At 57.6% G+C, this 26,151-nt stretch overlaps 2 protein-coding genes across 5 annotated transcripts in view; both read left to right on the forward strand.

The window, feature by feature from the left end:
- TTYH2 (tweety family member 2) overlaps positions 1-26,151 on the forward strand; it is a 285,330-nt gene that overhangs the window by 228,618 nt on the left and 30,561 nt on the right. The window lies entirely within an intron of this gene.
- RPL38 (ribosomal protein L38) lies at positions 20,817-24,801 on the forward strand. 3 transcript variants are annotated; one of them, XM_059671075.1, is made up of 5 exons: positions 20,817-20,912; positions 21,127-21,160; positions 21,304-21,364; positions 24,007-24,129; positions 24,737-24,801. In XM_059671075.1, the coding sequence occupies exons 2-5, from the start codon at positions 21,158-21,160 to the stop codon at positions 24,760-24,762; spliced, it is 213 nt and encodes a 70-aa protein (XP_059527058.1). In that variant the 5' UTR covers positions 20,817-20,912; positions 21,127-21,157; the 3' UTR covers positions 24,763-24,801. The 3 variants fall into 3 exon arrangements, with proteins under 3 accessions (XP_059527058.1, XP_059527057.1, XP_059527056.1); XM_059671074.1 differs by having other exon boundaries at positions 20,872-20,916; XM_059671073.1 differs by having other exon boundaries at positions 20,896-21,008.

Here is a 26,151-nt window from a genome sequence, read left to right on the forward strand (position 1 = left end):
CACGATGGGGCGGGCTACAGAGAAGGAAATTTGCCTCCCCAAAGGGCGTGGTGTCACCAGCAAACTGCGGGGGCACCAAGTCTTGGATGATCTTATTAAATCCCATAGATCTTACCTCTCCTACGGGAAGAGGGCCACTTCTTCCCCTGGTTCAGACAACGGCCAGGGTGAGCCCTGATGTGGAGATGGGGGGCGGGGGGTGAAGGGCGGTTCCCCATGAGGCCTAGAGTCCGTGCCTAGTGGACGGAGGGCCAGCCCCCCATGAGGCCGTGTGCTGCGGGGCACCCAGGGAGTCCTAAGGGTGGGAGTGGGTTCCTGGTGGGAGCAGAATGGGAGAGAAGGAAGCTGTGCCTTTGTGAGGGATGGCTCTGACGTCACAGACCCAACCCTTCCCAGGCGGGGAGCTGAGCTGAAATAGGAAGGGGGAGGTTTCTCCCGGCTGGTATATATATTTATTATGCTCAGTGGTTGAGTGTCAACCTATGAACCAGGAGGTCAGGGGCACATGCCCGGGTTACGGGCTCGATCCCCAGTGTGGAGCTTATAGGAGGCAGCCAATGAATGAGTGATTCCCTCTCATCATTGATGTTTTTACCTCTCCCTCTCCCATCCACTCTGAAATCAATAAAAATACTTTTTTTAATTTTTTTTTTTTAAGAGGGAGGTTTCGGAAAGCTGGGACGCAATGAACGCCAAGCCCCGGATGGTGGTTAGCAGTGGCAGGCGGCTTTGGTGAACCAGCAAGCTTTGCACGTGTAAAGGAACTTGGTTCGGATCCCAGCCCCATACTCCCAGCCTGCGTGCTGATGAACGCATTGGAAAACTCGCTTCATGTGCCCGCAGCACTGAGTCGATCTGACGCGGGCGCATTGGCCCCAGGATCTGGGTGGCCCTGGCCAGCAGGGTGGGGGCCTCCTTGCCGCTGGCAGGTCCAGAGCCTGGGTGTCTTCCCAGTGGTTGTGGCACTATCCTTGCTTCTTAAGGACCCTCGTCCCCGGAGAGACCCCAATCCCCACCCCCGCCACTGCCTTCACCCCGCCTTGGAGAAGCAGGGGCGGGGTACAAACCCTGTCTGCTGTTAGCTCGGCTCCAAAGCTGGTGGCCCCAGCCCCTCCCTCGCCCACCCACCTCCTCTCTGTGTTAATGGTTCGTTAGGAAATGGGTAATCTGGAGAGGATCATTAATGCAGTGAGCAGAGATATTGCACAAAGGATAATGGCTGCTTCCCCGGTGCACCGCGGCTTCTTTAATGTGTTTGCATGAAATCACCCCATTATGAGACTGTCCTCATGGGGGAAGGAGGGGGCAAAGGGCACCACGCCCGGGAGTGAAGGCAAAGCCATGTGTGACTTCCAAGAGTCCCCTAGATCCCAGCCTGGGGCCCCTTAAATGACCGTGTCTCCACTGAGGCCTCAACCCAAGGCAGATGCTGCATGCTCTCAGAGGGAAGACCAGTCCTCTCGCTGCCAGGGAGGGGCCTGGACCTCAGTTCCTTCCCCAGGGGCCCGAGTGAGGAGGCCTGGGGTGGGGGACGCGAGGTAGCCCCGGTCCCAGCAAAAACAAAGCCCAATCCAGCCCCCATAGGTGCTCACCACCTGCTTCCTGAAGGAATGCGGAGCCGGGCCCCTGAGAGCAGCGTGGGCTGCTGCCCTACCTCACTCATTGCCCCTCCACCTGCTGCTCCCACGTCTCCAGGGAACTCCCCTCCAGGCCCAGAGTAACCCAAACCTCAGCTGCAGCCCCCAACCGACACAGCGCGAGGCCCTTTCGAAAATGGATGGGGCCCTGACCGGTTTGGCTCAGTGGATAGAGCGTCAGCCTGGGAACTGAAGGGTCCCAGGTTCAATTCCGGTCAAGGGCATGTACCTTGGTTGCGGGCACATCCCCAGTAGGAGGTGTGCAGGAGGCAGCTGATCGATGCTTCTCTCTCATCGATGTTTCTAACTCTCTATCTCTCTCCCTTCCTCTCTGTAAAAAATCAGTAAAATATTTTTTTTTAAAAAGAAATAAATAAAATAAAATGGGTGAGAAACCAGAGACAAACCGGTGTTTTGCTCACATTCAAAATTCTGCTTCCACACTCAGAGGGTGACTGGGGGCACCCACACACTCAGAGGCCCTCTCGGGGCGCCCAGGGTTCCAGGGTGCCCTGCAGGAGCCTGGACAGGCAGCTCGGCCCGGCTCCCTCCCTCCGCTCACTGGTGCCCAGCTCTCCCCCGCAGGTTTCTCATCATCCCAGATGTCTTCGCACTCACAGGGTGAGATTAACACCAGCCTCGGGAGATCTTTCATTAGGCATCCTAATGAAGCCGCGTCTCAGCCCCACCGCCCAGCACCGCCCCACCCGCCCGGTTACCCGTGGAATTGCTCACTCAGCCCTCAGATCCTGCAAGCTCCTCCTTTGAGGTCCCTGAGCTCCCCTGGGACGCCACCCCCACCCACCTCACCTCCTCAAGCCCCAGCACAGAGCCCACTTTCCAGACGGGCAAACTGAGGCCCGGCATCATCCAGTGAGTTGGTGGCAGAATTGAGACCAGGACTCAAAGTCCCTCCCCTGCCCCCAGCCACCCGCTCACCAAGAACAGGAAAGGGAACCGTGGTTATGGGGTAACGAGGGCGGCTCAACCTTTGCCTCAGGAGTAGACCGGGCACATCTTGGGGGAGATTACAAGTAGCAGTTTCTTTCTGGGAGGGGAGGGGGTAACCCTTGGAAAACGCCTGCAATTACAGCTCATCACGGCTGCCTGGTAATCAGGAGGCCAGAGACAATGAGACCTGGGCTTTATTTAGCTCCTCCCCACCCCCGGCCCCCCACCCCGGACTCCCAGCTTCCTGTGCGAGTGACAGAGAGCCGGTCCCTCTAGGGGACTCTCCGAAGGTCAGGCACTGGCTCTTGGCAGCCCTCGCCCACGCCGACCCCTCCCTTTCCTCAGAGGTCAGGCTGGGGGTCACTGGCCGCCCGACTCCTCTCAGCCCCTCTCTCTTGTCCATTCTCTTTTACTCAGTGTTTATTGAGTGTCACCTCCGGGTCACTCCTGGAGAGAGGAGCAGAGAGTCCAGCAGTGGACAAGCCAGGCACGGCCCTGTCCTCAGGGAGAGTAGACTCTGGTCTGAGATACAGACGACAGGCAAGCAGATGTGTGACTAAAAGAATGACAGCCTGTCACAGAGCCAAGTATGGAAAACATAGATAGGGTGATGGCATAGAAGTGACACGTCAGATCCCAGACCCTCCACCAGGCCCCTTCCTCTCTCTCTCTCTCTCTCTCTCTCTCTCTCTCTCTCTCTCTCTCCATTGACTCATTCATTTAACAGGGCTGAGCTGAGACCCTTCCAAACCCCAGAAAGTGGGAAGCCATCAGAGGGTTGAGGAGGCAAATGCCCTCGACCACGTGTTTGTCTTTCGGACGGGACCCACGGGAAGAGGCTGCTGTGTCCCTTCGTCTCTTTCTCTCTGGAAGGCTCGCATCCCTCCCTCCTCCTCCTCTTTTTCCCCTTTGCTTTCTTCACCTGGCTCTCCTCCACCTTCACGCTCTCTCTGCCTCCGGTGCCTGCCCATTCCTTTCTCTCTGTGCTCCCCGCATCTGTCCCCCCTCTCCTGCGCCCCCACCCAGCCTCCCGCCTCAGGTAACGAGACAATGACCAGCGCAGCAATGGCGCCAGACGGTGGGGTGACGGTGACCATATTTTCTGAGTTTGTTCAGATTAAAGACCTGAGAAATGCAACTGCCCTGGGGGATGACGGGGCAAGGCTTGCTGTCGGACCTGCTGTGGGAGTTCTCAATGAGTGTTTGACCTGACTGCATCGTGCATCTAAATGCGGGGATCAGCCTGGAGAGGAGGCGCAATCACGCCCTCTGTGTGCCCCAGGTGTCAGAGGTGAGGGTGCGGGAGCGATGGCAGCCCACACACCTGGCTTCTCTCCGAGGCCCACCTCCACTGGCCAGCGACCGCGGGCAAGTGACTTCACCTCTCTCACATGCAGTCCCTTCGTTTGGCATAAAAAGACAAGACTACACATGTGTTAGAACGCTTGGTCGCAAGCAACAGAAAGATACACTAACTCAGTGGTTCTCAGCCTGGGCTGCGCATGAGAATCACCTGGGAATCTTTTTAAAATCCTGATTTCTGAGCCTCATCCTCGGGAAATTCTGTTTATTTGTTATGGGGTGGGGCCACAACATTGGTAACAAAGAAGCAGAATTTCCGGAGGATGAGGCCCAGAAATCAGGATTTTAAAAAGATTCCCAGGTGATTCTCATGTGCAGCCAAGGTTGAGAACCGCTGCTCTAACCCGTTTCCAACGAAGAGGGGAATTGCCTCTCCCAGAACACCAGGAGGGGCTTGAGCAGCTTCCAGAGAGGATGGGAAGGACAGGGGTCCTGATTTCTCCCTGCCTCTCTCTCTCCCAGACCAGCGCCTCCTCCAGCCAGGCTGCAGAAATCCAGAACACAGAGAGAGCTCCTGGATTTGCATGGTCTGGCTGCACTCGCTCTACCCCCCCCCCTCCACCCCCAATTCCAAATTCCCCAGAGGTGTCTGGCCCAGAGCAGGTCAGGTGACTCTCGTGCACCGATCAGCTGTGGTTAAGGCATCACCATCTGGGGAAGGATTTCTGGGAGCTCAGCTGACTCAGCCTGGACCAAGAAGCTCCCGGCACCGGTGAGCTTGTGATGTGCTGACTCGGCCATAGAACCCCACGCCAGTGGGGGCTGGGCAGCTCAAGAGGTGCCCCCACATCCACCTAATCCCAGAAACCGGCCGTGTGGGTGACGGGCCCACAGCAGCTGCAGGCAGTAAGCGTCTCGGCTGCCATATCCCGAGGCCCACGATGTATCTGCTCCTCCAGCAAAGCTCAGGGCTTCTCAGCCACTGCCTGCTCTCCACGCCTCTGCTGACCGCTCCACGGGGACTGGAGCGCCAGCTGGGAGACTGTGCTCAGCACACTGCTCCTGCTTCTCCACAGGCCCACGTCCAAGGTAATCCTTCTGTTCTCATCCCACCGTCGGGCTCAAAAGCATCTGACATAATCTCACTTTGACCTGACATCCTCGCTTCACTGGCCTTGGTGATCCTACCTTCTCCCAGTTTTTCCCCCCACATTCCTGGCCTGTATTTCTCTGTCTCCTTTACTGGCTACGCCTTGAGCTATAAAGGTTGTTTAAATGGCTTTCTTTTAAAATATATATATATATATTATTGATTTCAGGGAGGAAGGGAGAGGGAGGGAGAGATAGAAATGATGAGAGAATCATAGATCAGCTGCCTCTTGCACGCCCCGCACTGGGGATCCAGCCCAGAAACCCAGGCATGTGCCCTGACCGGGAATCAAACCGTGACCTCCTGGTTCACAGGTCGATGCTCATCGACTGAGCCACGCCAGTCGGGCCAAAGACAAGATCTTCAAGAAGAGTTCTGTGTAGTCTAAGTCATGGGTTGACTTAGTGAGAAACTGCAAGTCATTTTGAACTGATGAGGAACATAATTTTTCCTCTCAAAAAAAAAAATGTATACTTTAAAAAAAATCCAAGAAAAAGAATGTGCCAAACAATCATGATCTAAACATAAGCAAAAGTTTGAACAAATGATGGAGAATAGAGGAGGATGATCTGTTTGATTTTGATGTACGTCTCCTTCCCGTCTCTGCACGAGGCTGGTGATAGAAGACGGAGAGAGCCAGCATAGCCCTCTCTACTCCCTGGTTCATGAGGGAAACAGTATTTCCATCCTGATCAGAATGTCAAGGCTGTTGATTGGATTTCAACTTTGAAGATCAATCTATAGATAAGACATGGGTGACTTACGGGTGGTTAAAGAACAGAATGCAATGTTACCAACGTTGACAATGTCAGAGTAAAGATAAGGCTGGTAGAACTGGGAGGTTAAAAGGGGTGGGGAGAGGCGAGGTGAAGGGAAGGACAGGAGGTCTCACGATGGCCTCATCTTACGGCATCAGCACCCAAGAATTACTGCCTCATGAGGGAAGCAGAACGGAGTGTTTTAAGTGCATTCCTTAAAATTGCTAAGGTGGCTAGTGTAAAAAAATAAATACAATTACCCAAAATAGGATGATATGGAATCGTCATCATTCACGGTAGGGAATCAGTATGGGTCTCAAGTTAACAGATCAAGAAATGAAGATTATAACACCCTTAGAGACACTTACGGAAAACAAAAACACAGCGGTCGCCTTTGAAGGTTAGAACGACACGTAGGGATGTAGGGAGTTCTTTGCGACCAGCTGACTGAAAAGGAAAGAAGTCAGATCCGTTTGCAGGCGGTTCTGCACGATGCGTGGGCACCACCCGGAAGTGACTTGGTGCAGGACAACCCGGTCAGCACCGTGTCCCTGAAAGAGTCCTCCCCGGGGGGCAGGAGTCCAAGCATCTCTCTGGCTGTCCACTCTGACAGCCAGAAGTAGGGTCTGCGTTACCCTGTGGGCTGTGGCTGGTGGTTTTCCCGGATGGTCAGGGACTGGGAAGACCAAGATCGGAAGATGGTGACAAGGACTTCTGGGGAAGAGAGATGGGGAGGGAGCTCTTGGAGTGAGTGCAGAGCACAGACATACGGCATGCTTTCCGAATGCCCACCAAAGGGGGGGGGGGTCAGTAATCCTCTTAGCCAGCAGACCCAGAGAGGAGGCGGGAGGGGCAGGAGAGGAAGGGGGAGGCAGCCAGGAGGAACAGCTCCTCGGCTGCGGCCCCTCCACGGCTTCCCTCTCACCCCTCCCGCATCACCCTCCCCAGCTGGACTCGCCAGGACCTCCCCTGCCCCTCTGGCTCCTTCCCAGACGCCACACGAGAGGCCCATCCTGGAGGAAGAGGCCGGGCCGGGAACTGGGAGTCAGAGGCCTAGGCTCCCTCAACTGATTCACTGCATTTTCCCCAGGGAATCCTTACCCAGGCCTTAGCCCTGTTCCTGGCCTCATTGTTCCCGTCTCTAAAATGGGCACAACCTGGAAACGGCTATCCCCCTAAGATGGTCCAGAACTCCCCTCTCCATCATTCCTTCTCCAGACCCCACTTTCCATCCATTAAGAAACACCGACATCTAGTGGTCCGGTGAGGGACCTGCAGCACAGACTCACCCTCCAAGGAGAGGAATACAGAAGTATCTAGAAAGAGGGAGACCCCCCCATCTCACACTATCCTCTGCAACTTCCCTCCCTGTCTCCCTGAAGTACCCCCAAACCCCAGCCGGCCTGGGAGTCAGGAGCCACTGCTGAAACGGCCGTGGGTACTGGTTCTGACTAAAGACGGCCGGGCAGCCTCCTGGGCGGCGAGGAGAGACCTTGGGGAAAACACATCAGGGATAATCCACCGAGTGAACCAGAGGAGCTGAGTACAAGCCCAGATCCCAGCAGCCACACAGGGCGCCACCCCCACTGCCACCACGGACAGGGCCACGGACAGCGGGATGGATGGAGGCCGCCGCCTGCCAATCATTCGTCTGCCAGCCACTCGGACATGTGGGCCACAGGTGCTTACTCAGCACTCCCAGATGCCCAGCACCACACAGGCAGCTGACTCTGTGTGTGTGTGTGTATGCACACACATGTGCGGGCTGGGGGCAGGTGTGCAAAGGAAGGTGAGGATATACACAGTGTGAATCACTGGCAGACATAAGCAGATGAACCGTAAAATAACCTAAACTCATTTATTCAACACATCCCACCCCACACACCTGCTGTGCGCCAAGCCCGGAGCCGCCTCCCACCCTTCAGGGGGCTCCCCACCCTGGCAGCTCCCCGGGCCTGCCGCCCCTCACTCCTACCCTCCAATTGACCTACTTCACACGGATGCCAAGCAACTCACTATCGTCTTCCACGGCTGCATCCCCAGGCCCCAGCACACAGAAGGTGCCTAATGCACGCTTACTGAAACCGTTCATCCAGTCCAGGCCCTGACCCAGAGCGGGACCCCTCCTCATGGCCTCACTGATGGTCTCTCACCCCATCCTCGATGCCGCCACTGACGGCTACTCACTACCTCACGTGCTGTTCCTTCGTCAGGGCTCCATGACAAGTGGCAGAAATGAGGGGGGTTAGCGGCCCCATAACTGCAGAGAGAGAAGAGGTGCGGCTGGTGTGGGCAGGCCTGGGCTCCAGGAGAATGGCCTGTTTCTCCCATTTCTCTCCTTCTGTCTTTCTTGACCCCGACCACCAACCCCCCTCTCCAGGGTCCGCTGCTCTCAGAGGCTGGCCTCGCCCTGTCCTTCCACCTCCTGGCTCCCTCTGGGCAGCAGGAGGGAGGGAGGTGGCCCCCAGCCCTCCAGGTGTGCGTGAACCAGCTCAGGGTACCAAGGACCCTCCCTCCCACTCCCTCCCACCCTCCCTCTCCCTCCCGCCTTCTTCCTCCCTCCCTCCCTCCTGCTCCCACCAAACACAGGCTGCTTTCCCGGCGATTTGGCGGCCTCCCTGGGAAACAAACACTTTGACGCCTCTTCCAAGCCAAAGACACCAAGTGGCCCTGCACCCCTGGGCCACCTCCAGTCACCAGGCCCCAGGCTGCCTTGCCGGAGCAAAAGCCTGGGGCCCGTCCCCCAGGCGCAGAGCCGGGGCTGAGACAGTCTCCCGAAAGCAGTCAGGAGGCTTCTTCTGCGGCCAAGCTCCCCTCCGCCCCCCCTCCAGCCACAGCCCCGCCCCGACCCCCCCAAGCAGGAAGAAGAGGGGTGTCTGTGTGGGGGAGCTCCTCCCGGATAACAGGGAGCTTCAAAGAGAACTGCTCCCGGGAGTCCCCGAGCCGCCCTGGAGCTGGGGGCCAGGAAAACCAACCGCCGATCTGGCATGATGCGCCCTGGTGGCCACGCGCTGCGGAGCTGGGCCTCACCGCCGCAATGGAGGCACTACCTCCGCTCTCCTGGCTTCTCTCTCTCTCTTTTTCTTTAAATATATTTTTATTGATTTCAGAGAGGAAGGAAGAGGGAGAGAGAGAGAGAGAGAAACATCAATGATGGGAGGGAATCATTGACTGGCTGCCTCCTGCACGCCCCACACTGGGGATCGAGCCCACAACCCAGGCATGTGCCCTGACCGGGAATCAAACCGTGACCTCCTGGTTCATAGGTCGATGCTCAACCACTGAGCCACACCGGCCAGGCCCCAGCTTCTCTCTTCTGTGCTTTAAGCCCAGGCTCTGCAGTGGTCTCTGGTGCATGCAGCCTGGGGCGGGGGCACAGCTCCTGGGTCCCATCACAGCCAGCGCCAGGCTCAGGGCCCTCCGCTGTCCCTGCCTCATCCCCCGGATCCTCAGTTAAAAACATGCCAGCTCGCCTTCTCCATTAGCAGGATGATTTCAGCAGATGCCCACAGAGCAGGAACCCCAAACCTCCTCCCCCACCCCCACCCCTGTGCCCTGCGGTTTTTACTCCTCCCCACTCCCTGCTCCGAACCCCAGACCGCAAGGGCGGGTGTGGGGCTGCTGGGCCGGCCAGGGGGACACCCCAGGCAGCCAGGGGCCCTGAGAGATAACCCGCCCACCTGCCCCCTTAAAAACCCGAGCCCCCTCCCCACCCTCTGGCCCTGGCTTCTGGGTATGGGGCTGAATCTCATCAACAAGAAATCTGAAGCCATTAAAATATAATAAAAGAGAAATTAAACGTAATCGCTCTGTAAATTATAACTAATTGAAACATCAATTGTAATGTTTATGATCTGCATTGGAGTGAGTGATGCCTCAAGTCCCAGATGAAAGTTAAATGACGGTGCAATGTCCTGGACGGACCTCCCCACCCCAGCCTCCCCCCGCCTCACAGGGGGTCTGTGGAAAGGACGCGGGAAGATGCTGGGGACCTGTGCTCCGGGCACCATCTCTACGTGTGGCCTGTGTCACCCTCCTGAGCGCCCCACCAAGCCCACCTGCTGGGCACATGACCTTCCCCATGACCTTCCCAATGACCTTCCCAATGACCTTCCTCGCGTCTCCTCTACACAGTAGCTTTGGCTGGGTGTTGACGCCGGTTTCCAGCCACCATAATCCAGTTTCTGGAGTCCCGGCGAGCACAGGGCTTGAGTGGATCCGTACTTTACAGTCAAAGACTGTCTACTGGTCCCGAGTTGTCTCTGTGCCCCAGCACCCAGCCTGGGAGCACTCCCTGCCCGCCGGTGAAATGAATGCATGGAGCAGCCTTCCCAGAAGCCAAAGGCCTGTCAGCCAGGGTCACGGGTCCCTGCTGACACCTGGAGAAAGGAGCGCTGAGAAGCAAAGTCTGCAAAGCCAGGGTCCCCCATGTTCCTGGGTTAAGGAGAGGCAGGGTCTCGGGGAGCCAGGATTTGTGGCTCCCGGTTAAATGCCAGGTTGAATGGGCTTGGGAGGGAAAACTGTTTTTCGGGGAGTGGTGCATGACTCCCAGGTGACTGCAGCGGTAATTGCTTCGCTGGGACAAGCTCCTTAATGCGCTCCTGGCCGGGAGGGTGGGGAGGGCTCTGGACAAAGGGACCAGTTCAGGAGCTGCGGCCAAGGGCACCCCTCTGAGGAGGAGGAGGGAGGAAGGAGGGAGGAACACAGGTCAGCCCAGGCCAAGCTCTGATGAGAGTGTCCTGGGGAACTGGGGCCCCGCAGCCAGGGCGGGGGCGCATTTATCGCGTGAATGCTTCCAGTTAGATTACTGGGTCATCCAGCAAACCCTGGCTAGGCAGCTGGTAGCACTGAGGCCGAGCCCCGAGTGCCAGGCCCTGTGCTGAGCAAAGGCAGCCATTGACGAATACAGATAATGCGCCCACGCTGTACGCGGCACGTCTCATTAGTACCCCTTCCAAAAAAGGCTCTGTGGCTCCGAGGAGCCAAAGAATTCAGCTGAAAGGTACAGAAGACAGAGAGATCAATGAGACGCAGTCTCTACCCGGGTGAGGTTGCCATCCAGGGCGGGGTGGGCCAGACACCAACCAGGCCGTTTTTAAGTATGCTTTCGATTGAATCACAAAACACGCACCTACTATGCGCTAGGCGTCTGGCTAGCACAGCACACATTCACAGAGTGGACGGTACCATGACCAGCCCCCAGGTCAAGAAATAGAACAGCCCCCCAGGAACCCCCTTTCGCCCTTGCCTGTCACCACCCTTCCCAAAGGTGACCATTGCCCGGGCCTCTGTCACCATGTTCTGCCTGAACAACTAGATTTTATCAGGGATGACAAATGCGAAGGGGGCTGTATGCAGGCAGGAGCCTGGAAGGACGTGTCCCACAGCCCAGGGCGTGAAGCAGGCTCCTGGAGGAGGCCATATCTGAACCAAATTCTGTCGGATGAGCGGGAGTGAAGGCAGAGGTGGAGGAAGGGCTGTGTGTGTAGTGCTGAGGGGGTGGGAGCGGGGGGGGGTGGGGAATATCACCCAAGTGCATGGGTTCCAAATCTCTCACCTGTGGCTATTGATCTTCTTTATGTCCTAAAAAGAAGTGAGTTCAAGGACTTAGGGCCCGGCCTGTGTGGCTCAGTGGTTGAGCATCAACCTATGAACCGGGAAGTTACGGTTCGATTCCCAGTCAGGGCACATGCCCTAGTTGTGGGCTCGATCCCTAATGTGGGGCGCGCAGGAGGCAGCCAATCAATGGTTCTCTCTCATCACCTCATTGGCTATAAGTTAGTCACGTGGCCACATATAACTGCAAGGAATACTGGCATGTGTCGTTTCTACTCTGGGAGACTAGATGTGGGGATTTCTGGGAATCTCTGCTCTAACTTCCCTGTCGTGTGTATGCAGCCTGAGGAATGGGATTGTCCTTTAGTATCAAATCCTTACCCACCCTTTCACCAGCCTGGCCATGATTCTCTGTCTGTCATTGTTTCATCACACATTATTATTCAAGGATTCCTTCCCTCGCTCCTCTATCGACTCATGTACTCACCGGTTCATTCATTCATTCATTCATTTCTCAACAAATGCTATCCCCATGCCTTGCATTCAGGGCATGGAAAAAACCGTGCAGACCCTGCACTCAAGTTGCTTACAAACTAGTAGGGAAAACAGCCAAGGAAACGTAGCATTTTAGTGCCCTGGCGTAGGTGCTCTGAGAATGTGCAAAGGCTGCCCCCCAGACACAGTGGGCCCTAACCTATCTGGGGCTGCACGCAAGGTTCCCAGGGGGAGGTGACGTCCCATCTGAGTCTTGGAAAAACGAACTTTACAGGGACAAAGGCACAGGGAGGACTTTCCAGGCTGTGGGACTGTAGAGCAAGGCCATCCCCTGTCCATGGTGCTGACCCACAGGCCCAGGCAGGAGTCCCATTGGGGGGGGGGAGGTCAAGCCAGGCCCTGGCCCCACCTCTCACCCACTCGGGGCTGGCACTCTGGGTGGGCAGGTGGGCTGGCATGGTGTGGCATTTAGCCACGCACTTCATTTTCGTAACGACCTTCCCATCTCCCCTCTCAGTCTTGCTTGTCAGTCTATGACCATTAAATTCCTCATTAGCAAATGAGATTTGGATGGGCTCATTAAGATGAGGGATGGCCCCAAGATGCAGCTGGCCGGGGGTGAGTTAGAACTCCTTTTCTCCTTCTTAATTAGGAAATAATGCTGCTCCCATTCTGTGCACCCCTCTCCAGGTCTAATATGAGGCTCCAATAGACCCCGGGAGTTATTCAGGGGGACCAGCGTAAGGAGAGGCCAGACCGTAGTAGACAACAAATAGGGTACAGCTGCTGATTCACACGCACCCTCCGAAGTCACCCTATCGGGGCTGAGGCGTCCGCCACTTCATACTGAAGCCCAGACTCTGAATGTGACCTTCAAAACGCTGCCCGGCCAGGTCCCGGCCCTTTCCCAGCCCCCTCCCCACATGTGCCCTGCATGGAGGCAGCGGCAGGCGGCCTGGTGTGTGGCCTGCTGGAACCGGCTCTCGTGCCAGCTCGTGAGAGCTGCCTGTTGCATAGTCAGAAGCCGGCACCACGCGGGCAGCTTGAACTTGGCCATGGTGGGGGTATTTACACCGCAGGAATTGGCAAATGCTCCAAAGTAAGAATTTTTTTTTTTCTCGTAAGGAAGCCAAATTTTAGACATTTGCCAGCACAGCCCTGTCTGAAGGTCCCTGACAATGTCACGCACTTGGGTAGCTCCCCATCTTTGAATGTGCTGTTCTCTCTGTCCCCTGAATAGCTACTCTATCTCTGTTCTCTGCCTGGTGGAATCCCGGTCATTCGTTGAGGCCCCAGGATGGAGTCCAGTCCCCTCTTCTGTGTCCTGACCTGTGGGAATCCTATGCCCCAGTCAGACTTCCACCTTAGGGATCATGTAGCTTCTAAAAATGGAAACCCGTTCCAACCATCTGCAGGGAAAGGCAGAAACATGGGGGACACAGCACCTCGCAATACCCGGGGACGGAGGGGCAGCTGCTGTCACCGGCACCAGGGAGTTGACCCACAGCTGCTCTTCTTCAGGGCCACCTCGGCTCTGACCTCTGCTCGCACACACCCGTGTGGCCTCCCTCGGAGAGGCGCCCTTGGCCCCCAGTTTGCATGAAATCCCGGCCCCATTAGCCAGTTAGCCGCAGACCAGCGTTGTTCCAGGTTAGTCCAATCCTCTGAGGCCACGGGGTGTGGTCGCAGGTCATGGAAGGGGCGGGGGGAGGGGGCACAGCCACTGCCTCCTCCTCCGCAGCTGCTATGGGGCTGACTCTGGAGAGAGAGGTGGGGAGAGCTGGCCCACCTCCCGGGCTGGAGGGCAAGCTCATGAGGACCCCCAGTCCTAGCACAGAGGAGAGGAGACGCTTAGGAAGTATTTGGAGATGAAATGAATCACCTCACAGGTTGGGTCCGTCTCTCAGCAGCCTGTGACCCAGCTGGTCCCTGAAGAGGGAGGCCAAAGGCTTTGAGGGAGCCAGTGCCTAAGTAGTGAGGCATCCTTTTCCTCCAGTTACTCGCTGTGTGACCCCGGGCAAGTGGATTAACCTCTCTGTGCTTGGGGGGCCTCCTCAGTAAAATGGGGGTTGTGGTCTCGCCTACTTTAGAGCTGTTGTGAGGAGGACAGGAGGCCATCTTCATGGAGCAGCTGGGGTGGCCCCTGACCAGAGCAGGCAGTGGACACAGGGGTAGCTCGTGTCCCCGCTCTATCCTGAAGCCACCGAGCAGGGTCCCTCTGGTCAGCGGCTTCCTCTCCAGGTCGGATGCTCTTCCAATCCCACCGGCGCCTGCTCTGCGGGTTAAATCCCAGGGTAGGGCCTGCTGATAATGGCGGCAGCCCCTCCTCCCCGCCCTCGTCCCCGGGGACGTCTGAGCTGAAGACTTCATCTGCGGTAATTAACAGGCCAACTGCATCAGTCTTGCTCCATTAACCGCAGAGCAGCCCGTCAGGCAGGGGTGAGAGGGAAATGATGATCGGGAAGGTGAGGAGGAGGTGGACAGGAGCCAGGCGGGACCCGGCCGGAGTCCAGCCTGCCCGCCACCTCCCTCCCGCCTTCTTTCGCTTCCTGTCCCTCCGACCCTGCCTAGGACCACAGAGGCCACAGGCCACGTCTACGCGGAGAAGGGAACAGCCCGTGTCACCCGGCCAGGTGCTCCTGAGAGCAGTGGGTTGAGGGGGAGCCTTCCCTGGCAGAGCAGACTGTGGGGAGCGACCAGACACCCCCCCTCCCCCGCCCCGCGAGGAAGAGCCCCATCCCGGAGACTCAGCCAGGCAGGAGGCTGGCCGGGGCCACTCTGCCTCCATCCCTCCATCTCCAAAGACAGTGCGATGCCCAGACAGGATGCAGCACGGCTGCCCATGAGCCTTTGCGGGAGGCTGCGGCACAGGTGTCTCAGCACTGGGGCCCCTGCTGTCGGCACATCCTTATTGACAAGCAGGCAACAAGCAGCCGCCTCCCTGTGTCCGTCCCTCCCCCCCCCTCCCCGCCCTGGGATGAATCCAGATTCGCACAAACTGTTTCTCTCCGCTGGCACTAAGCAAGGAAGCAGGAAGGACATGGGAACCGGGGCTGCCGGCCTCCGGGGCTGCACGCCCCCTGCCTCCACCGGGGACCCTCTCCTTCTCCCTCCCTGAGCACGCACATGCCCAGAGCAGGTCCACGCATGCACGCGGTGCTTCCCACGCTGGCACCCCACGGCACCTGCTTCCGGCTGCACAGCAGTCGCCAGCTTCTCTTTAATCTCCTCACCTCAGGAGCCACTGCAGCACCGAGAATTGCTTTCGGAAGAACAGTCACCAATTTAATTGGCAGAACTTGTCCTGGGCGATGCCGCAGAATGAAGCCAGCCCTGGCCTACCTGTGTCTCTGGCTGTACGTGCTCCAGGCTCACCTGTGCGCAGGCTCACCAGGCGCAGGATTCGCGCCGGCCGGAGCCCGTGCTCCCCCATGAACGGCACGTGAGCCTGAAGACAGTGCCTGGGTTTGGGGGATCAGGGAGTGTGGGGGTCGCTTGGGGGACGGACAGGACAGAAGAGAGCCTGCTGGGCCCTGGGGGACGTCTCTGCCTTAGACCCACTAAGGAGACAGTGACCCAGTGACCCGGCCACCTGAGGTCACAGGCCACCTGAGGTCACAGGCCACCTGAGGTCACAAGGCCACCCCACAGTGGAGGTGGCCGGTCCAAGCAGAGGAGTGGACGGATGGAGGATCTTCCACTGCCTCTGGGTCCGCACCGCCACCCTGCTCCGTGTCCCGGGGCGGGGGGGGGGGGCGCCCTGAACCTGTTGTGTTCAGCCAGGGGGATGCCCAGCAGGAGATAGATCAGAGGGCGGGAGGGACCGAGGGAGGGAGGGAAGGAGGGAGGGAGACAGTGAGCTGAGATACTGGGTCCCAGCTCTCGCCCTGAGCAGTGGCCACAGTCTGAGCTTGACCTTTGGCTGAAGGTCTCGGGCTGTGTGACCGCCGGCACGTAGGTCCCCCTCTCTGTGGAGGTCCGGAGGCCCGCCCTCCACACAGCCTGGCTGCCCCAGGTCAGGTCCAGTGGCGGTCTCCCTCCTGCCTTCACGCACCTGCCTGCACCTTCACAACCCGTCTCGTTATTCACTTGTCCTCCATCACCTCCTCTCGCTTTGTCTGCTCCATGGGAGGGAGTAGTTAAAAGGGAGCCAAGTGCCGCTCCCCCGCCCCCGGAGGCCCCCCACCCACGTATGGCAGGCTCTGAGGCTGTCGTTCATTTCATCTTGCTCCCCCACCCCACACCCGTCCAGCCCCACCCTCACCCCGACTGGGCATTAACACTGTGAATACAAGAGGCCTGCCCACTCTCTCCCCTCCCTCCCCACTCCTGCCCGGCTGGGGCGCCAGGCCCCCCGGACACCACTGCCCATAGGGGTCTCCTGTCACTCACAGCCAGGGTGCTCTCTGAGCCTCGTGATTTATGGGCTTTAATTTTCCTGGAGCCTCCGCCGTGTCCCTTCCTTCCCTCTGGTCTGTCAGGGTGTTTATCTCCCGCCCCTCAGCCCGCCCCTCCCCAGGTTTTTAATTCGAAGCCTCCTCCTGGCGCATCCTGAGCAGGCCGTCTGCGGCGGGAATGCATTAAGCCGCTGACAGCTCTATTGATTTCCTCTCCGCCGCCGCATATGCAAGATCTGTACAAGCTGATAGGCTGGCCTGTCCCCGACTCTGAGGGACCGTGCCCTTTCCCTTTCCCACGCGAATGTCCCCTCACCCCGGCACGCACCGATGCAGAGGAGGGGCGCGATGCAGACGAGGGGCGCGGGTTTCTCGCCCCGCATGGCTTCCCCTCTGCCTGCCCCGTGTCTTGTCCTGTGGACACCGTCTCAGCAGCAGCAGCTGATGGGGGGAAGAGGGGCCGCGGAGCGAGGCAGGAGGTTTGAGGAGGTGTCATCTGTCAAAACCGACTGTGCCCCGCCCCCCCTCTCCCCCCCCCAGAAGACCAGGCAGGCTCTCTGAGGGGTCCCCTCTCTCGGCCTGTGTCCCCGAGCTCTGGGGGAGGGATGTGGGCGACTCCAGCCCGCCTCCTTTCTCCAGGTGGAAGTTCTCCAAGTCCGTCGGCAGCTCTCGCCTTGGACTCGCGTTCAATGAGCAGCCACAGAGCCGGCTGCTGGCTGAGCACTTCCTGTGCCTCCTGCCTCCTGGCTTCTCAGAAGCAGGGCAGCCGCAGACGGTGGTGCAGCTGCCCACAGTTGGCACGGAAGGTTGGGAAGGAGGGATGCGTACCTCTCCTCAACAGAGACTGAGGCTCGGAGATGCCCGGAGGCTCTGTCAGGGTCTCCCAGGCAGACACAGGGTTTGACCCCAAGACAGACTGGCTCCAGGAACCGTTTTCTTCCCATCTTCTCATAATGCCCCCTCCAGGAAGACCTCCAGGATTGATGCCACCCAGTCTGATTGCTGCTTTATGATGCCCCCACCCTCCCCGGAACATACAGGCAGTGAGGGTTTGCACAGTCAGGCAGGCTGCTGTGCGTGTCTTGGGTGGGCTCTCCCCCGTGTGGACCGGCACTACTGTTACTTGCTCTCCCTGGGCCCACCCCATCCCCAGCCCGATCGGTCCCCCAAGGCGCCCACCTGGTCCCACAGTGAGAAGCTTTTGGGTTCCCCCAAAAGCGCCAGCCCCCAGGCCCGCACCTGCCTTCTTCCCTTCCTCCCGCCCTTTCCCAGGGAGCCGAGCTCAGCGAGGACGCCAGACTCTCCCTGCCGGAACCTTCCCGATTTAATAAACAACTCCCTTCCGAGATGATGAAAGGCCAGCCCTGCCGCCGCCAGATGCATGGGCCCCTCGGGGGCCGCTTGGAGATTAAATGAGATGGTAGATATGAAAGCAGCCGTCAGGTATGAAATGCTATACAAACATGACTCCTCATTTATAGCAGCCGTCACAGCCTGGATTTTAGGATGCAAGGCAGACAGGGCCGCTTGCTCTCCATTTCCAGTGCCGGCCTCGGCGCCCGTGTGGCCACGGTGGGACGCCACACCCAGGGCAGGGGGTGACCTCCAGACCTGGAGGGAGCCCGGATGGCGCTGGCTGGCTTTTTAAATGATCCCATTGAGGCTTCACAGCAGCCCTGCAGCGGGGAGAGGAGGCAGCGGACCCCCCCACGCACCTCGCTTCAGAAGCCAGCAAGTGACGGAGGCGAGACTGGACTGGCCACGGGCTACTGTGCTGGAGCCGGCCGGTGGCCAGCCCGGGGCACCCAGGCAGGCCCACCAGAGCAGCGGAAAGTGGGGGCGGCCGAGTAGGGTGCCCCTCCTCTAGTCCTTCCCCCCTCCCCCTACCCTGGCTCTAGAACCCGGGCCTCCATGTCCTGCAGGGTGCGCCCTGGGCCCCTGTAGACTTTCCACGTGTCTTCACCAGGGCGCTTCAGTCAAACGCGGCATCCTGGCTGCTCTCACAGGGGCCAGGGCTTGCGCCCCTTGGTTCCCGGCCGTTGTGGCCACACCGTGACCTCTGGGCTCACCCTCCCCTGAGGCGTGGGAGGCGCCCCCTCCAGGCTCCTGGCTTCGCCTTTCAGTAGCTGCCGTTTCATTGCGCCATTCGTCCCCCCTGGAGAAAAACTTTGGTACTTGAACAAATTTGCCTCTGTGTGTTGTTACTACTCATCTATGTTCGCTTATTATACAACGCGAGAGGGCGAACATCTGTCTCGCTGGGATCTCTGCCAAAAGGGAGGCACGGCCCTCCCACTGTCCCTGTCCCTGTCCCCGTCCCATAGGCCCTGCAGTGGGCAGAAGCACCAGGCATTCACTCAACAAATATTTGTGTGGACCTACTATGTGCCGGGCACGGCGTGGTCCAATTTAACCCTCCATTCCTCCCTCCCTTCCTCCACCCCCCCTTCCTCCCTCCCTCCCCATCTCTCCATCCCTTCATTCCTCCATCCCTACACCTATGGACCCACCCTGCATAGAGGGAGTGAGCGCTGAAGCGGCATCCAGCTTGAGAATCCTACAGTGTCCGCATTGAGCACCCACTGTCTACATAGACGAGGACTGCATTTCAGGAGCTGTCCACAGAACGTGGGACCCCTTTCTCGCCTTCAAAGAAAGTCAGTACAAATGGATGAAAGGTTGGGGGCTGCTGCACAGTCTGCGAGAGGTGTGTGTGAGCACCGACTGCACGGCTGACCAGTGTCCGGAGTCGGAGCCGAAGGGTCGTGCCTGAAGGGGAGGTGGGAGCTGAGCCCTGGAGGAGCAGGGCTTGTTATCGGAGGGACAGCGCAGGCTCAGCCTGGGGTCGGTGCCTAGCGCGTTAAGAGGCCAGTAGTTTGGGCCCAGAGGGCGGTCACCTGTGGTGGAGCAGGTGGCATAGAAAAGACCAGAAAGGCATCAGGCCCAGGTGGAGGAGGCCGGCCGGCCAGGCGGAGGGTCTGGGAACGTCCCTCTCAGCTCAGAATGGAGGCACCCATCCCTCTCAGGCGGGGCCCCAACCTTCAGATGATCTAAGTCAGCGGTTCTCAACCTTCCTAATGCCGCGGCCCTTTCATACAGTTCCTCATGTGGTGGTGACCCCCAACCATAAAATTATTTTCGTTGCTACTTCATCACTGTAATGTTGCTACTGTTATGAATCGTCATGTAAATATCTGATATGCAGGATGTATTTTCATTGTTACAAATCGAACATAAAGCGTAGCGATTAATCACAAAAACAATATGTAATTATATATGTGTTTTCCAACGGCCTTAGGCGACCCCTGTGAAAGCGCCGTTCGACCCCCAAAGGGGTCGCGACCCACAGGTTGAGAACCGCTGGTCTAAAACGTCGCCCCTCCCAGTGGACTGTTCCCACTGCTGACACCCAGAGGCGTCCGCCGTTACAGAAACAGGGTTTGGCTTCTGCTAAAAGGCTCTCTAGTACAATCAGAGGAATTTGGGGGTCTCCCTGTTGGTGTACTCTTCCCTGTAGCCCAGCCCCCCGGAAATGTGCTCAGCCTGGGCTCGTGTAAGCGGAGAGAGATGGGCGAGTTCAAAGTGAAGTTCATGGTGAAGTACTCTCTCTTCAAGTGTAATAAACACACAGGGCAATTACATTCTGTTGTGCAGTTATTACATTTTTGAGAAACAAATATAATAAAACATAGACATTGGTAGAGAGGTTAAAAATGAAATAAAGGCGGAGGATAAAAATGAAATCGATAGCCACGGGTTTCCCGCAGCCCGCCCCCGCCTGCAGGGAGGTTACCTAAGAGTTGAGAGTCATTACGTGCCACGAAAATAACATCGGTGTGGGCCGAGGCGGCCAAGAAAGCGCTGCCCTCCCCACCGCCAGCCGGTTTTAGGTTCAGCCTGGGCTCCGGGATCTGAGCAGCGTGGGTTCAAGCCCTGACTTCTCTCCCGGCTCCGACAACGATTCACAGCTGTCCCCATGGGTAAGGACAAAACCTTGGCTATTAGAATTATTTCCAGAAGGCAATGTGAGGCATGCCTAGAAAGAGGTTCTAAAATATACATAAAAAGGTCCCGCCCCGCTGGTATGGCTCAGTGGTTGAGCGTCGACCCAGGAACCAAGAGGTCACGGTTCGATTCCTGGTCAGGGCACAGGTCTGGGTTGCGGGCTGGATCCCCAGTAGGGGTGCATGCAGGAGGCCGCCGATCGAGGATGTTTCTCTCTCATCTGCGTTTCTATCGCTCTATCCCTCTCCCTTCCTCTCTCTAAAAACCAATAAAAAACACATTAAAAAAAAAAAGAAGGTTCCTTCATTCAAATGAGAAAAATCCCCATGCAGATGCCCAATGACAGGTCTAATGACAGTGGGAGATATAAGATTTAGGTCTTCAAACTGGATCTAAAATAAAATCTAGCAAAGCAAAGGGGCTGAGGGTAGAAAAAGGAAGGGATTGGAGGAGGGAGGCGCTCGGGTCCAAGCGTGGAGCTGCACTATTAATCTAGGCCTACAGGGGGCAGAGGTGCTGCAATGGGAAGGGCGAACGCCTACATACTGGTAATTCTTGACCCTTCGCAGACACCGTACCCAGTTTCCTCCGGGGGAGGGTTTAATTGCCCGGAAACGGAAGTTGCGTTCTTTTTCGCCCTCTTCGCCTGTGGCTGCTTGTTGTAAGTACCCCTTGGGCGGCACACGGGGAGTAGTGGGGGTAATCCGAGGTAATCCACGGCCGAGTGAAGTTCGCGGACCCCCGGCCTGGGTCAAGGGTGCGAGGAAAGAGGATGGAGTGCCCTGGGGCCAGCATTTCGGGGGGTCGGGGAGGGAAAGCGGGGGTCCCTGTTGGTCCCCGTGCCCTGTTCACGCCAATGTCTGTCCTCCCCGCAGGCTCCGGCCGCACGCTCCGCGCCTCGCAGCCATGGTGAGTACGGCCCCTGCCTGAGACCTTCCCGGGGAGGCGGGGGCCCCCGGGGCGAGGGTCTCCGGTGGCCCGAGAGGGGCCGGGGACGCGACCGTCGCCAGGATGTCTGGCCTGCAGCTCATGCCCCCTTTTCTCTGTCGCAGCCTCGCAAGATTGAGGAGATCAAGGACTTCCTGCTCACGGCCCGGCGGAAGGACGCCAAGTGTGAGTGGTCGCTCGGGGGTGCGGTGAGCGGTCGCTCGGGGTGCGGTGAGCGGGAGGGAAGGGTCGCGTTGGCGTGGAGCGGCCCGCACCCCGGGCTGCCCCGGGAGCGTCTTCCCCAATGCCAGGCGGGAGGCCCTTTAATAGTGAACATTTTTAAAAAGTCGCTCCCTCGTGGCTTGGGTTTGGGCGTGTCCCGCAAACCCGGGATTCGTGCTTGCAGGTTTGGTTCTGGGCTGAGTGCAGGCCCTGCTCGCAGGAACTTCATTTACTAAGGAGTTTCACCCCTACGGGTCTTCGTGTCTCGGGGTGTACAAGGGGGAAGGGGGCGAAGCACCAGAAACATCAGGGCGGGCCTCTGCTTGCTGTGCGCTGGCCCCTGGCGCCCGGGTGGGTATCCTCATTCCCGCACCGGACACGGGTCCTGCCCTTCCCCCTTCATTGTAGTTGGAGGAGGTCTGGGGGCTTGGAGCTCAGTGCAAGATCGAGCGTGGATTCGTGCGCTGTGTTAGCCCAGAGTTGTCATCTCCATAAAAGCTTCCTCTGCCCCTGAGGGTTCTCGCGGAGGGAAAGTCAGATCTTTTGTGGACGTGGGGCCGGGACGGGCCGGGAGCCGGTCCTCGCTACGCTCCTTGTCCCCACGGGAGGAAGTGGTGTCGGAGAGCCTTTCAGTGGGTTCTCGGGGGACAGCGAGGGCCCTGTTTGTGCCCCTGGGACCTGCCGCAGGCTGCGCCTTGGACCCTCTGGTAACGAACGAGATGGCGGTCACCTGTGGGGGGTGAGCGGCGGCTGGTGGGAATGCCCGCCCTGCCCCACGGGTGCTGTCCTGCGATCTTCATGTCAGTTTTAGTTCAGACCAGGGAATTTGGGGTCACTGCCTGGTTCAGTCCCAGCTCTAGCGATAGCGGTCGCGAAGGTAAGCATGACACCATTTCCTTGTGTTGAGGGTGACCGTGTATGAAGATCCGTTAGAGACCTTAATGCGTTGGAGAAATGACACTAAAGCCATTGATTCGTTTGCATTTTAATTCTGTTTGGGGGCCTGATTCTAGGCCGTTTGTCCTGTGAAGGTGGGTCATGGCGCCCTGGACAGAATAGGGCATTTTTCAATTCTAAAATGTACGTGATAGAAATTTACCATTTTTTTAAAAATATTTTATTGATTTTTCACAGAGAAGAAGGGAGAGGGACAGAGAGTTAGAAACATCGATGAGAGAGATCGATCAGCTGCCTCCTGCATACCCCCTACTGGGGATGTGCCCGCAACCAAGGTACATGCCCTTGACCGGAATCGAACCTGGGACCCTTCAGTCCGCAGGCTGACGCTCTATCCACTGAGCCAAACCTGTTCGCCATAAATTTACCATTTTTAAGTGTACGCTTCGCTGCTCTGAAGTACATCCCCATTCTTGCGAACTGAAACTGTACCACTAAATCAGTTTGACTGACCTAGGGACCTCCTAAATGAGATCAGACAGTGTTCTTTGTGACTGGCTTTCTCACGTAGCAGAATGTCCTGGAGGCTGAGTCACCCCTGGTATGGATAGACCATACCTCCATTCATCCTGCTGCAACGTGGAGGGCTTTCCACCCTTCGGCTGTTTTGAATAATGTTGCTATGAACATTGACGTGCAGGTATCTCTTGTCCCTCGGTGCTTGGGGTATGCACTGTAGCTGGAATTAATGCATCCTGTGACGATGTAGAATACACGTCTTTTAAGAGACCCTGTACCTCACAAGTGCTGTAGGTGTGCAGCAGGTGCTAGGGCTGATGCAGCCACTTGAGCAAAGGCGGCCAGTGCGTGTGCCGGCTGAGCCACCGGGCCCCAGCTTCCGGCTCAGTGCCCTGTCCCTGTGGCAGCTGCTGGCAGAAACGGGGTTGTGGGTACAAGTTGACCTGTGCTGCTGCTGTGGCATGCTGAGTGCGTGTGTCTGGTCAGGTGCTTGGGCTGAGGCACAGGAGCCCTGTTCAGCCCGTACCCCGGCCTCTTGATTGGCCTTCATGTTAACAGATCCTGCGGGCGAGCGCCTGAGCTGTCTTTAAAGAAGTTGGGATGCGGGGTGTGATGTCCCTGAAATGACTGGCCTTCGGGGAAGCAGTTGTCTTCCAGAAGCCTGACCAGACTCCCCAGATCTCACACCCTGCACTGGGGGTTGGGCTGCAGTTGGGGCTCCTCGCCGTCTGAGTGGGGGGGGGGGGTCCTGAAATAGAATTCGGAGGCAGTGAAGAGCCCAAAAATGGGCACCGTGTCAGTTTTAGGAAAAGTGTGAGCGCACACTCATCGCCCCCTAGTGGAGCGGCGAGTTCTGGTCCCGGCAGGTAGCCCATCTCCTTGCTTTATAAACTGCTTCCTTCCCTTCGGAAAATAAGCCGGGGACAGTGCTCTAGGGTGTGTTGAGCGTACAGATACATAAGCCGTGAAGGTCAAGCCCCAGGTGCTGAGTCTTAATAAACGGGAAAAGCGGTTTCTGGTGGTTTTTGAAGATGGGGGTCATAGCGGGCAGCTTGTTTTCTGTTTCGACGGGACAAGCACACCTGTGGCCGTGGTTGCGGTCACAGGTGCCACTTTCTGCATTTGTGTAAAGCAGGTGAACCATGTGATGTCTGGTGCAATTAAATGATCGATTTTGGTCCGTTTGGTAGCCGTCAAGATCAAGAAAAATAAGGATAATGTGAAGTTCAAAGTGCGGTGCAGCAGATACCTGTATACCCTGGTCATCACGGACAAGGAGAAGGCCGAGAAACTGAAGCAGTCCCTGCCCCCGGGTGAGTGCGCGCCCCGGGTGAGTGCGCGGGCTGGGCGGTGCCCGTCGCCGGCCTGTTCGCCCTTGTGCCCGAGGGGAGGCAGGTCCGTTTGGTGGGCTGAGCATCTGCTCCTGCCGCTGTCGTGCCAGCGTGGTGATCTCGGACGTGGTGGCCCCGGCTCAGGCCGAGGCGGATTTGTTTCCCTCGCTCATGCTTTTCTCGTGCAGAATAGTAACGGCTCACACTTACTCTGCCTCAGTGCATCCCACCAGGCAGCTGCTGGTTGTGAGGAAAGCTGATGGAGTACCGTAGGCCGTGAGCATGTTAAAGGTCCGTCCTGGGTGGAGGAAGCCGCCCGGGCAGCACCCAGCGGCTCTAGAGGCTGCCTGTCCACCCTGAAAGTTATCCGGTACTGCCCGCATGTGAGAGCTCGGCCGTGTGGGCGCATGCTGGGCCCCTTTATAAAGGCTGACAGGCTTTTTTATTTTATCAAGCACTAAATATTTTATGCAAAACCTCCCTGGTGGGCTTAATGTCTGAGCTTTGTGAGCCTTCTTAGCTTAAGAATAAACCCAGACAAGCAGCGTGACTGTCTTCTGATGCCTCGCGTTTGCCTCTCTTGCTCTAGGTTTGGCGGTGAAGGAGCTGAAGTGAACCCGACATGCTGATCTGTATTAAAACGTTAAAAATCTTCTCGTGTGTCTTGTCTTTGAAGGCCGGAAGGGAAATGTCGTGGGTTGCTAGACTCCCGTGGGGCTGGCCTGGGCTGGGCGTCCTGGTGGCAGCCTCCTTGCATCCCTAATCTTGGGCTGTGGTCCCAATGGACAGAGAAAGCTGTTTTATTTGAGCCTAAGTTTGAACATCAGTAGATGGCAGTAGGCAGAAGAGCCGGATGTTTGTGGAAATGAGCCAGCATCACTCAAGATTTAAAGTCACTTAGATAAAAGGAGCTCCCTGATAATGAAAAGGCTGGTGGAAAGGAGGAGGTGATTAGCCTTGGAAATGGCTGCAAGGACAGTTGTATGGCAATTGTTCTTGGAATGTAGCCCCACTTTCATGACTGTGTCCTCCGCCCACCACAATCTTGTGGCGGGAGGGGAGTGTCATACTGAGAAACTCCCCCCGGGGGCTGCTCGCCAGGACCTCAGGAGCAGGACGCTGCAGGAGGTGAACAGGTGTGAGGGCAATTTGGAGCCGGGCTCGGGAACCTTAAGCTGAGGACTTGAGTGTGTGTGAGCCCAGCAAAGAGGAGCCGGGCCTCCAGGCGGTGGGGCAGAGATGGAGTTCACAGGCCTGGTGGGTGTGTGGATGGGCCAGATCCCAGCATGAGTGGCAGTTTAGATCCAGCCAGGCCTGACTCGGATTAAATCCTGGTTCTGCCCCTTGCCCACCTGCTTGTCAGCTCTGAGCCCCCTGAAGAGAGTGCTCACAGCTTGGAGCGAGGCTGCTCCCCCGTGAGGTGACAGGCCTGCCCAGGCTGGGGCTCCTAGACCCTTGGCAGGGACATGTCCCAATATTGCCTCGCTTTCCAAGTTGTATGGCAAATGCCCATACTAGAACTTACTCTGTTTTGTTGTAAGGGTTAGAGTAGGTGCTGGTGCGGATTTAGAAGCCTCTTGCAAATTTGGGAGATGGAGGTGGTGGTCGTGTCAGCATTGACCACAAGGTGGAGACCTACTCCAACAGATAAACCCTTGACCAGGCCAGTCTGGGAATGGTTTACAAGTAGCTAAGAGCCTGAGGCGTGATTTTTCCGTAAGCCTTCGGGGTGTTTGAGTCCTGAGGAACATGGTTTCTGTTCCTTCCGAGTGCTCAGTGACCAGTAGCCCAGGCCACTTTCAGTGGCTTCAGTCCTCCCCATCCTTTTAACATCCGTGCCCAGGAGGGAGGGTGTGCCACTCTGGCTCCCTGTGTCTGGCACATTGTCCAGAGCCCCAGCTCCTAGGAGGCAAGCCCTCCGTGGCCACACAGGGCAGCCTTTCGTGCTCGGTTCTCAGCTCTGGCTTGTGCCTTGCAGTCATGGGGCTCATCTGATCCCGGAGA

This window comes from Myotis daubentonii, chromosome 16, assembly GCF_963259705.1.
Source record: "Myotis daubentonii chromosome 16, mMyoDau2.1, whole genome shotgun sequence".
NCBI classification, from domain to species: Eukaryota; Metazoa; Chordata; class Mammalia; order Chiroptera; family Vespertilionidae; genus Myotis; species Myotis daubentonii.

What these genes read in the sequence shown, in the direction of transcription:
- RPL38 (XM_059671075.1), top strand. An exon ending in CCGGCGGAAGGACGCCAAGT is followed by an intron (nt 21,365 to 24,006) that starts GTGAGTGGTCGC and finishes TCCGTTTGGTAG; the next exon opens with CCGTCAAGATCAAGAAAAAT. An exon ending in GAAGCAGTCCCTGCCCCCGG is followed by an intron (nt 24,130 to 24,736) that starts GTGAGTGCGCGC and finishes CTCTTGCTCTAG; the next exon opens with GTTTGGCGGTGAAGGAGCTG.